The 11,869-nt window shown below is 47.2% G+C and overlaps 1 protein-coding gene across 1 annotated transcript; it reads left to right on the plus strand.

Moving 5' to 3' along the window:
- The first annotated feature begins 1,917 nt into the window (after positions 1–1,917).
- LOC124700796 (zinc finger A20 and AN1 domain-containing stress-associated protein 7-like) lies at positions 1,918–2,433 on the plus strand. Its single transcript, XM_047232867.1, has one exon. The coding sequence runs from the start codon at positions 1,918–1,920 to the stop codon at positions 2,431–2,433; it is 516 nt and encodes a 171-aa protein (XP_047088823.1).
- Positions 2,434–11,869: the final 9,436 nt, after the last annotated feature.

The raw sequence follows: 11,869 nt of genomic DNA on the forward strand, positions 1-11,869 counted from the left end.
GATTCAAAACTTGTATTATTCATGCTCCTAGATATGCATTTTTTTATTTTTTAGGATTGAATATAAGGTATCTCGTATCAAAAAATCACAAGGGTAGAATAAACCATTGACTACATTTTGGTATTTTTTTCTAATTTTACATCAATCTTTATTATTTGTTTGAAGTTTTCAAAAACGAGCTCCGTGGACTCCCTTTTTTTAGATGACACTAAAAACACTCCTAGTAACATGTCGAGCCTACTTCTCAACATGAGTTTTTGAGAAGCTACGTAAAGACCGACTTCCGCGAAGGGAAATTAGACACACCATATAATGACGCGTGGCAGCACATCGTCCCGCGCAGCGCGTATATCCGCGCGTACTCGTCCAAGGCCACGCGCGTACGTCCCGCGTGCATGCGTCGTGCTTCGCCAAATCCCGCGCACGCATCTCATTTGCTAGCTAGCTCACGAGCAAGTTCATGTGCCAAAGCAGATACGCACGCCCCGACCAGCCCATAAGTGCTACGTATAGCTAGCTCCCATAGCTAGTAACGAAGCTTAGTCATATACACAACACATACAACATAAATACCTTACAACACACGAGTACAGTTATGTACAATACACGAGTACAGTTGCGAACAATAGATGAGTACAGTTGTACATACGGGGCGAGTACAAGTATAGTCGCGCACACGAGGAGATACAGTCGCGCACACGAACAGGTACAGTCGCGCACACAAGCAGGTACAGTCACGCACAACACACGAGTACAGTTAAACACACGAGCGAGTACAAGTACAGTCACGCACACGAGCAGGTACAAACGCGCATACGAGCAGGTACAGTCGTGAACACGAGCAAGTACAAGTACGGATGGCGCACACGAGCAGTACGATCGCGCGTAAGTACAGTACAGATCCGCACACGGCGAGTAAAGGAAAAATTACACCACATACACTAAAAAGCAAGTACTTATCGGTTGTAACACGAGATACGAGTTAAGTACACACCACGAGTACAGTCATAATATTATTGGAAGTACGAAAAAAAGTATCTCCAAACCTATCAACATGGGATCTAGTTTTGAAGATCTCGACGCGAGGATCTCAAAAGTGAAAACGGTTCGCAATTTGGACTTACGGTTCTCAAGATATTTCATTTTGAAAAAACGAATCTAGAAGAAAAAGGGAAAAGCCGACACAATCCAGGTCTTTCTCTCTCCTCCCATCTCCATCTTGCTTCCACTTGCGACACGTAGCGGCAGGGAGACACTTCCAGGAATTTTACTGCACCACATGCACGCCACTTGTCGCGTGCGGAGCGAGTTGTCTTCCCTTCGCGAAGGTCGGCCTTTTTCTAGAGTTTTCGAAGTCTTTTTTTTTTTCCGCATCGCACTTCGGCTTTCTGCTACCGGCCCTCTTACCAAAATCCCGATGTACGCACACAGGTGACACAGAGCGGCCTAGTCACTTTGTCTAGGTCCAAGCGGCCCAGATGGCAGGTTAGCCCAAATTTGAACTGTCTTGCAACGGTCAAAAAAAAAAGTGAACCGTCTTCCTGCCCGCCGTCAATCATCAAAGTTTAATTTGGCGATCGCCCGCCGACCGCCGACACCGAAGACCGCTCGTCTTGACTCTTGTGGGCGTCTCGGAACCGTCGCGTACGTACTACGTCGCATCGACATAATCGGCGCGGAGTCAAGTTTGGCCGGAAGCCGACTGGGACTTGCACGAACCGGCGCGCGCGCTCGTCTCCGTCACACAGTCCCTCTCGCCCCACTGGTATAAGGCGACGATCCCCGCAGACCCAGGCCACCACAGAGCTCAACCGACCAATACAGCTGCCTCGCTCGCCGGCTCAAGAGGCTCCATCCCGAGCAGATCACGCACGTCCCCGGCCGACGACCCAGTTCAAGTTTGCACAGTAGACAGCGATGGCGGATCACGCGTCGGCGACCGCGCAGAAGCGGAAGTGCCCAGAGGAGGAGACGACGGCCGGCACGTGCGCCACCGGATGCGGCTTCTTCGGAACCGCTGCCACCGGCGGAATGTGCTCCAAGTGCTACGCGGAGCACGTCGTCTCCGCCGGCGCCGACACCAAGACCTCCGCGAAGAGCATCTTCATCGCCTCTGACTCTTCCACCGCGCCACCGGCGAAGAGGGCCAAGATGATCACCGCCGGGTCGTCTTCTGACGCTGCGGCTGCCGCTGGCGCAGTTGACACCTCTCTGCCGTCCGTGAAGCAGCAGGCCACTGCGGCGAACCGGTGCGCGACGTGCCGCAAGAAGGTGGGGCTGCTTGCGTTCCGGTGCCGTTGCGAGGGGACGTTCTGCAGTGTGCATCGCTACTCCGACAAGCATGAGTGCGGGTTCGACTACAAGAGCGCCGGACGGGAGCAGATCGCCAAGCACAATCCCATCGTGGTCGCTGACAAGATAATCCGAATCTGAAGTTTACAGAATGGCTGTAGTTAATCACCAGAACGATAATACCGGAAGAATTCTTCATTGTCCTCATGGTTTTGACATTCTCTGTAATTTTTCTTTCGTTCAACTTGCAAACTACTTTGGGAAATGAAATTGATTGATTTGTTGATTGAGTTTTTATATGAGAGATTGCTTGTGTACATCGAGCATTGCACTCTGCGAAAACAGGTCTTCATCGGTGCATGTTTGGCTAAATGTGTAAAGAAGTTTTTCATCTTACCTTGATAGACAATTTTTATGTCGGTGCCACATTCTCCGGAACACACGGGCAATTTATTTAGATATATGAGCATAAATATTTATACAAATACATTTAAACACATCGTAATGCATCAAGTGGCACATGCAAATATATGATAGAATAGTGATATGATAAAATTAGGATGAACTATGCTTATTTTCCTTGCCTACACTTAAATCCTAGAAAAATAGATTTAAAATATCCCAATCTAAAATAGAAAAAACAAAACAAATTAGATGGGACATACACTTTCAATTTAGCTCAAGAAAATATCTCACAGTAAATAATGAAATATTATCCAGATGTTGTATCTTCATATTTATAAACATGATACATGTTAATCATGTAGCCTGTCATGCAATAAATATATTCTAGTAGTGAAATGGGTAAAAATATTTGGTATAAAAATGTGTAAATCGGGGATCGGGTCAGCCATTTTCGCCGCTGAAACTCCCTTGCCGGTGATAGCTAGGAGATCAACACTCCATGGAATCCTCATACTTTAACTTCTTATCCAACATTGAATGTGACATCGTCTAACCTCATTCTCCAATCTAGCGGACTTAGATTTGTATTAGAATAATAAAATCATGTGTCTGGATATGATTATTGTTTGGTTTAAATTCATCATGGAATCATACTTGTTTAGATGTCCTAGCCATGTATAAATATACATAACGATGCAGCAACACAAGAGTGTGACTAGAGCTATGCTGGTGGTTTGGTATGTATAGGTATCATGGCAAGGGTGTCATAGTTTTTGACAGTTTTGCTCTGACGGTATACTACTTCCCGATAGGGTACCCTATCCTCCGCCCGGTTGCTCAGCGTCTTATGCTGAGGAACGTGAAGGGTTTCACCCTCTACTTTTAAATTGGTAGGGGAGCGGATATCTAAGGACCTCGTGTTGGACCTCCATGTGCACGAGGTCACCTCAAGCCAGTTACGGAAAGAGGGCAGCCCACGGTGTTGGTTCGGCCTATGTGGACAACGAGGCTTGTGGTAGCACTATGGCACTAGAGAGCGTCATTGGATGTAGTCAGGCTCGCTCCTTCTCCAACAATAAATTTGTGATTAGTCTCGTTTATTAGTTAAGATATGAGTTGGACATATAAGTTACTAGCATACCTATGTTATTTTGGGCACTGAATGTTTTTATAGTACCGATTTCCGTTATTTATTAAGACAAAGAAGTAAAAAAAATCAGTTAAAAAACTCAACCAACAAGTATCTCCGATAAAATCCTAGGTTTTAACGTCTATTGCTTCGATGTTTACCTCTTAACATTTTTCATAGTTGGTTACAATATTCCACAAGACCAGAAATACATAAGCCATACAAACTAACCTCATAGTTTTGGGTGTGTTGCATAAGTCACTTGCCCTAAATGGTGAGTCTGATGGATGCAAATGGTTGAGGGTGCAATAATTGGTAAATGTACCATCAAATATTTGCTCCATAGTGGAACCGACGGTGATAAGAACAAAAGAAAAAGCCATGAGAACCGTTGAGATACATATCCTTGTATGTTGAGATACATATCTTTGTATATCCGGATGTGTATCTTCTGTAGTTATGTATAGCGATACATATCTTTGTATTCATTATTGGGCCCGCCTCCTTCCTTGTATAGTCGAGGACGTGGCCTATATATGTAACGCCATATGCACCCAATCAATACATTGTGAGTTGCATCCCTTTCTACATGGTATCAGACACCTACCGTTCCTAACCTAGCCGCCGCGCCCCTCTCTCCCCGCGCGCGCCGCCCCACCCTCCAACCCTAGCGCCGCCGCCGCGTGTGCCCCTCCTCATGCCGCGCCGCCGACGCACCTGCAGGCGCCGCCGCGCCTCCCTCCCCAACCCCGCGCCGTCGCCATCCCCCGCGCGCGCGTCATCATGTCGTCGGTCTCCAACGGCAGCAACCCCTTCGCCTACAACCCATGGACGGGGCTCATCCACGCCTACAACATGCCGGTGCCGCGCCCGCCGACTCACCATGCGCACTTCACCGCGACACCGCCCTACGCCCCGGCCTTCACCGCCACGCCGCCATCCTACGCCCCGGCCTTCCACGCCGCGCCCGCACCTGGCTCTTACGCCGGTGGCGGCAACTGGTTTATGGACACGGGCGCCTCGTCTCACATGGCCGCTCACCCGGGTAACCTTTCCCATTCCTTTCCCACTTCCACCGAGTCTCGCATCATTGTCGGTAACGGCGCCGGTCTTCCTATTTCTCACATTGGTTCTACTAATTTTCCATCTACTTCTAAACCACTGTCTCTCAATAATGTCCTTGTGTCTCCCCAGCTTATTCAGAATTTAGTCTCTGTTAAAACTCTTTCTCGTGACAACTCTGTGACTGTTGAATTTGACGCTTTTTGTTTTTCTGTTAAGGACGCCCGCACCCGGATGGTCCTCCATCGATGTGAGAGCCCTGGCGATTTGTATCCGGTGATGTCGCCTTCCACCCCCGGCGCCGCACCTCGTGCTCTCTCCGCAGGCGTTGACCTTTGGCATGCTCGTCTTGGACATCCCAGTGCCAACACGCTTCACCAAATAATGAGGGGTTTTTCGTTTTCATCTACTAAACAGTCTTCACATAGTTGTGAAGCGTGTCGTCTTGGTAAACACGTTCGTCTTCCTTTTAGTCAGTCTTCCACTGTTGCGTCCTTTCCTTTTGAGTTAATTCATAGTGATGTATGGACCTCTCCAATCCCGTGTAATTCTGGTCTTCTTTATTACCTAGTTATTCTTGATGATTTTTCTCATTTTGTGTGGACGTTTCCCCTCCGTAAAAAGTCCGATGTCGCCACCACTCTCACAGCCTTCTACGCATATGTTTCCACCCAGTTCGGTCGCCCCATCCACGCCCTACAAACTGACAACGGAAAAGAGTTTGACAATGTCGCCGTTCGCACCCTACTCTCCTCTCACGGCACTATTTTCCGTCTAACCTGTCCATACACGTCCCAACAAAATGGCCGCGCCGAGCGTATCCTCCGCACCCTCAACGACTGCGTCCGCACACTCCTATTCCACAGCCATGTTCCCCCCACCTTTTGGCCTGACGCATTAGCCACCGCCACCCTCCTTGTCAACCTTCGTCCGTGTCGTCACCGCTGGAACTATGCACCTCATCACCTCCTTTACGGTTCCCCTCCATCCTACGACGGTCTTAGGATTTTCGGTTGTCGTTGTTATCCTAGTATCGCCGCCACCACTCCTCATAAACTCGCCCCTCGTTCCGTTCCGTGTGTTTTCCTCGGTTACCCAGCTAACACCAAAGGCTACCGCTGCTATGATCCGGTTTCTCACCGCGTCATCACCTCCCGACACGTTTACTTTGATGAGCATTGCTTTCCTTTTGCACAGAGACAGGTGGTCGCCACTCCTCCTTCGACTACTGATGGTCCCCGGCGTCGACCCCCTGCAGGTCCGCCGGCTGCAGTACCCTCGAGCTCGGACTCGGGCACTGCCTCGTCGTTCTCCGCCGCGCCCTTGAGCTCTGGCTCGGGCGCTGCCTCGCCACCCTCTGGGTCACCCTCGAGCCATGTCTCGGGTGACCCCACGCCGACACCCGCGTCGAAACCTGCGCCCACGCCCGCCTCGACGCCGCCTGCGTCGCCCTCGAGCCTCAGCTCGGGCGCCGCACCGTCTTCACCGGGCGACGCCCCTTCGCCGGGTTCATCCACCTCGACGCCTCTTGCGTCGCCGTCGAGCCTCAGCTCAGGCGCCGCACCGTCCTCGCCGGGCGACGCCTCGCCTCCGGCTCCGCCGCCGCCTCCTCCTCCGCCGGCCACGGGGCCCCTCACGCGCGCCCGTGCAGGGATTCGCGTCCCGAGCACGCGGTACCCCTCGGACGAGTACGTCTGCACCGCGTCGACTTCCGCGCCTTCAGCATCCACGCCATCGCCCCTGCCCGCCTCTGCCCGGGCAGCTCTCCGCGACCCGCAGTGGCTTGCGGCCATGCATGACGAGTTTGACGCCCTGCAGCGGAACCAGACATGGACGCTTGTTCCCCGACCCCCTCACGCCAACATCATCACCGGGAAGTGGGTCTTCAAGCACAAGTTCCATCCGGACGGTACTTGATACGCGTACAGCACGCGTCCGTTGGGAATCCCAAGAGGAAGGTGTGATGCGTACAGCGGCAAGTTTTCCCTCAGAAAGAAACCAAGGTTTATCGAACCAGGAGGAGCCAAGAAGCATGTTGAAGGTTGATGGCGGCGGGATGTAGTGCGGCGCAACACCAGGGATTCCGGCGCCAACGTGGAACCTCGCACAACACAACCAAAGTACTTTGCCCAACGAAACAAGGTGAGGTTGTCAATCTCACCGGCTTGTCTGTAACAAAGGATTAGATGTATAGTGTGGATGATGATTGTTTGCAGAAAACAGATAGAACAAGTATTGCAAGTAGATTGTATTCGATGTAAAAGAATGGACCGGGGTCCACAGTTCACTAGAGGTGTCTCTCCCATAAGATAAATAGCATGTTGGGTGAACAAATTACGATCGGGAAATTGACAAATAGAGAGGGCATGACCATGCACATACATGATATGATGAGTATTGTGAGATTTAATTGGGCATTACGACAAAGTACATAGACCGCTATCCAACGATGCATCTATGCCTAAAAAGTCCACCTTCAGGTTATCATCCGAACCCCTTCCAAGTATTAAGTTGCAAACAACGAGACAATTGCATTAAGTATGGTGCGTAATGTAATCAATAACTACATCCTCGGACATAGCATCAATGTTTTATCCCTAGTGGCAACAGCACATCCACAACCTTAGAACTTTCTCGTCACCGTCCTGCATTTAATGGAGGCATGAACCAACTATCGAGCATAAATACTCCCTCTTGGAGTTAAGAGTAAAAACTTGGCCGGAGCCTCTACTAATAACGAGAGCATGCAAGATCATAAACAACACATAGGTAATAGATTGATAATCAACATAACATAGTATTCTCTATCCATCGGATCCCGACAAACACAACATATAGAATTACAGATAGATGATCTTGATCATGTTAGGCAGCTCACAAGATCCGACAATGAAGCACATGAGGAGAAGACGACCATCTAGCTACTGCTATGGACCCATAGTCCAGGGGTGAACTACTCACTCATCACTCCGGATTCGACCATGGCGGTGAAGAGTCCTCCGGGAGATGATTCCCCTCTCCGGCAGGGTGCCGGAGGCGATCTCCAGAATCCCCCGAGATGGGATTGGCGGCGACGGCGTCTCGATAAGGTTTTTCGTATCGTGGCTCTCGCGATCGGGGGTTTCGCGACGAAGGCTTTAAGTAGGCGGAAGGGCAACGCGGGGGGCCACACGAGGGCCCCACACAACAGGGCCGCGCGGCCAAGGGCCAGGCCGCGCCGCCCTGTGGTGTCGGTGCCTCGTGGCCCCACTTCCTTCCCCCTTCGGTCTTCTGGAAGCTTCGTGCAAAAATAGGACCCTGGGCGTTGATTTCGTCCAATTTCGAGAATATTTCCTTACTAGGATTTCTGAAACCAAAAACAGTAGAAAACAGCAACTAGCTCTTCGGCATCTCGTTAATAGGTTAGTGCCGGAAAATGCATAAATACGACATATAATGTGTATAAAACATGTAGATATCATCAATAATGTGGCATGGAACATAAGAAATTATCGATACGTCGGAGACGTATCAGCATTCCCAAGCTTAGTTCCTGCTCATCCCGAGCAGGTAAACAATAACAAAGATAATTTCTGGAGTGACATGCCATGATAACCTTGATCATACTATTTTAAGCATATGTAATGAATGCAGCGATCAAAACAATGGTAATGACATGAGTAAACAAATGAATCATAAAGCAAAGACTTTTCATGAATAGCACTTTCAAGACAAGCATCAATAAGTCTTGCATAAGAGTTAACTCATAAAGCAATAAATCAAAGTAAAGGTATTGAAGCAACACAAAGGAAGATTAAGTTTCAGCGGTTGCTTTCAACTTGTAACATGTATATCTCATGGATATTGTCAATGTAAAGTAATATAACAAGTGCAATATGCAAGTATGTAGGAATCAATGCACAGTTCACACAAGTGTTTGCTTCTTGAGGTGGAGAGAAATAGGTAACTGACTCAACATAAAAGTAAAAGAAAGGGCCCTTCGCAGAGGGAAGCATTGATTGCTATATTTGTGCTAGAGCTTTGGTTTTGAAAACAAGAAACAATTTTGTCAACGGTAGTAATAAAGCATATGTATCATGTAAATTATATCTTACAAGTTGCAAGCCTCATGCATAGTATACTAATAGTGCCCGCACCTTGTCCTAATTAGCTTGATTACCGGGATTATCGCAATACACATGTTTTAACCAAGTGTCACAAAGGGGTACCTCCATGCCGCCTTGATACGTCTCCAACGTATCCATAATTTCTGATGTTCCATGCTTGTTTTATGACAATACTTACATGTTTTGCTTGCACTTTATGATGATTTTATGCGTTTTCCGGAACTAACCTATTAACAAGATGCCACGATGCCAGTTCCTCGTTTTCTGCTGTTTTTGGTTCCAGAAAGGCTGTTCGGGCAATATTCTCGGAATTGGACGAAATCAACGCCAAAGATCTTATTTTTCCCGGCAGGCTCCAGAACACCGAAGGGGAGTCGGAGGAGAGCCAGGGGGCCACCATACATGTGGGCCACGCGGGCCACACCCTGGTCGCGCCGGCCTGGTGTGGGGCCACCCTGTCGCCCCTCCTGCGCCGCCTCTTCGCCTATTTAAGCCCTTTCGACCTAAAAACGCAGTACCTTTTGACAAAACTCCAGAAAGACTCCAGGGGCGCCGGCACCATCGCGAAACTCCAATTCGGGGGACAGAAGTCTCGTTCCGGCACCTCGCCGGACGGGGAAGTGCCCCGGAAGCCATCTCCATCAACGCCATCGCCTCCATCATGCTCCGTGAGTAGTTCCCCCATGGACTACGGGTTCTAGCCGTAGCTAGTTGGTATTCTCTCCCCCATGTACTTCAATACAATGATCTCATGAGCTGCCTTACATGATTGAGATTCATCCGATGTAATCGGTGTTGTGTTTGTCGGGATCCGATGGATTGTTACGTTATGATTGTCTATCTATAAAGTTTGTGAAGTTATTGTTGCTGCAATCTTGTTGTGTTTAATGCTTGTCACTAGGGCCCGAGTGGCATGATCTTAGATTTAAGCTCTATACTTATTGCTTAGATTGTATCTACAAGTTGTATGCACATGTCTATGTCCGGAACCAAAGGCCCCAAAGTGACAGAAATTGGGACAACCGGAGGGGAAGGCTTAGATATGAGGATCACATGTTTTCACGGAGTGTTAATGCTTTGCTCCGGTGCTCTATTAAAAGGAGTACCTTAATTTCCAATAGATTCCCTAGAGGCCCTAGCTGCCACCGGCTGGTAGGACAAAAGATGTTGTACAAGTTTCTCATTGCGAGCACGTACGACTATAATTGGAAAACATGCCTACATGATTAATGATCTTGATATTCTGTTTTAATGCTATTTCAATCCTATCAATTGCCCGACTGTAATTTGTTCACCCAACACTTGTTATTGGAGAGTTACCACTAGTGTAGATAGCTGGGAACCCCGGTCCATCTTTCATCATCATATACTCGTTCTACATGTCATTGGAAGTAGTATCAACTATTTTCTCGGTGTCATTGCTCTCATATTACTATTACTGCTGCACGTGTTACTCGTTACTACTGCTCTCATATCACTGCTACTTTCACATCACCCTTGTTACTAGTGCTTTTCCAGTGCAGCTGAATTGACAACTCAGTTGTTAAGGCTTATAAGTATTCTTTACCTCCCCTTGTGTCGAATCAATAAATTTGGGTTTTACTACCCACGAAGACCGCTGCGATCCCTCGTACTTGTGGGTTATCAAGACTGTTTTCAGGCGTCGTTGCCGGGAGGCATAGCTCTACTCATAAGTTCACTCGGGGAGTACACTCTACCTCTCTCTCTGTTTTTATTTTGTTTTACTTTGTTTTGCTTAGTTTACTTTTGCCTAGTTTATTTGTGCTTAGTTTATTTCTGTCTTGTTTTATTTTTCTTAGTTTACTTTTGTCTAGTTTCTTTTTGTCTTGTTTTACTTTTCTCATATACCCAAAAATCCATAAAAATTTGAAAAACCTAAAAATTAAAAACTGCTGTTATGGGAGAACCCATAACCTACTTGGAGCTTATAGAATATTATAATAATTATAGAGAATCAAGAGCGGGAAAAGTGATGAGTGTTGTGATAGAAAAATTGAATACAATTGCTAAAATCTTGCTTAAACGCCATGATATAAACTCGTTGCTCTCAACGGGACACTAAACATCTTAAATTTCAATGTGGCTTTAGTGAGGAATTTTTAATTAAGAACTATAATCGGAATAGCTATATTCATTTTGGGTTTGAAGAGGTAGAACAATTTGTCATATTTATGGGAGCCTCCGAGATAGAATCCTTCATGGTTAAAAATTATGAAACTTGTGTTGTTTGTAAGGACCTTAAAGATTATGTCTCTTCTATCCTTAATTTTTGCAATGAAAGTTACACTCGATAATCCTTATATCATTGATTATAAAGAGAGACTCATTAATGCACAAGAATGCACTCACAATTTGCGGGGACCTGTGGAAGAAGAAATTGATGAACCTGAAAGCTCATTGGATGAAAAAGAGGAGGAAATTGATGAACCCGAAAGCTCATTGGATGAAAAAGAAGAGGAGAGTGATGAACAAAAGGAGGAAGAATGGATTAGCTACCCATGCCAACCTTCTAATGAGAGTAACTCTTTATCTCTTACACTATTTGATTGTCCTCCATGCTTACCGAAAGAGGTTGAATGTTATGTTACTGTGGATTCTCTTGAAATATTCCCTATGAGTAAAACTTGTGAGAATAATTATGCTACTGTTATTTATGATAATCCATGTGTTATCACCAGAATTTGACCGGATCAGAGGTGGGCCGCGATTGAAGATGGGCTTGAAGAATATATATGGAAGAAATACATGAATCGGCCTTGTATACAAAGTTTGGGCTAGTTGGCCCGTCTATCTGTACCATAGTAGGATAACGAGTCGGTTAGATGGAGTTTGGGCTCGTGCCCGGTTGGGATTA

The sequence above is a fragment of the Lolium rigidum genome, chromosome 3 (assembly GCF_022539505.1).
Source record: "Lolium rigidum isolate FL_2022 chromosome 3, APGP_CSIRO_Lrig_0.1, whole genome shotgun sequence".
Taxonomy (NCBI): Eukaryota; Viridiplantae; Streptophyta; class Magnoliopsida; order Poales; family Poaceae; genus Lolium; species Lolium rigidum.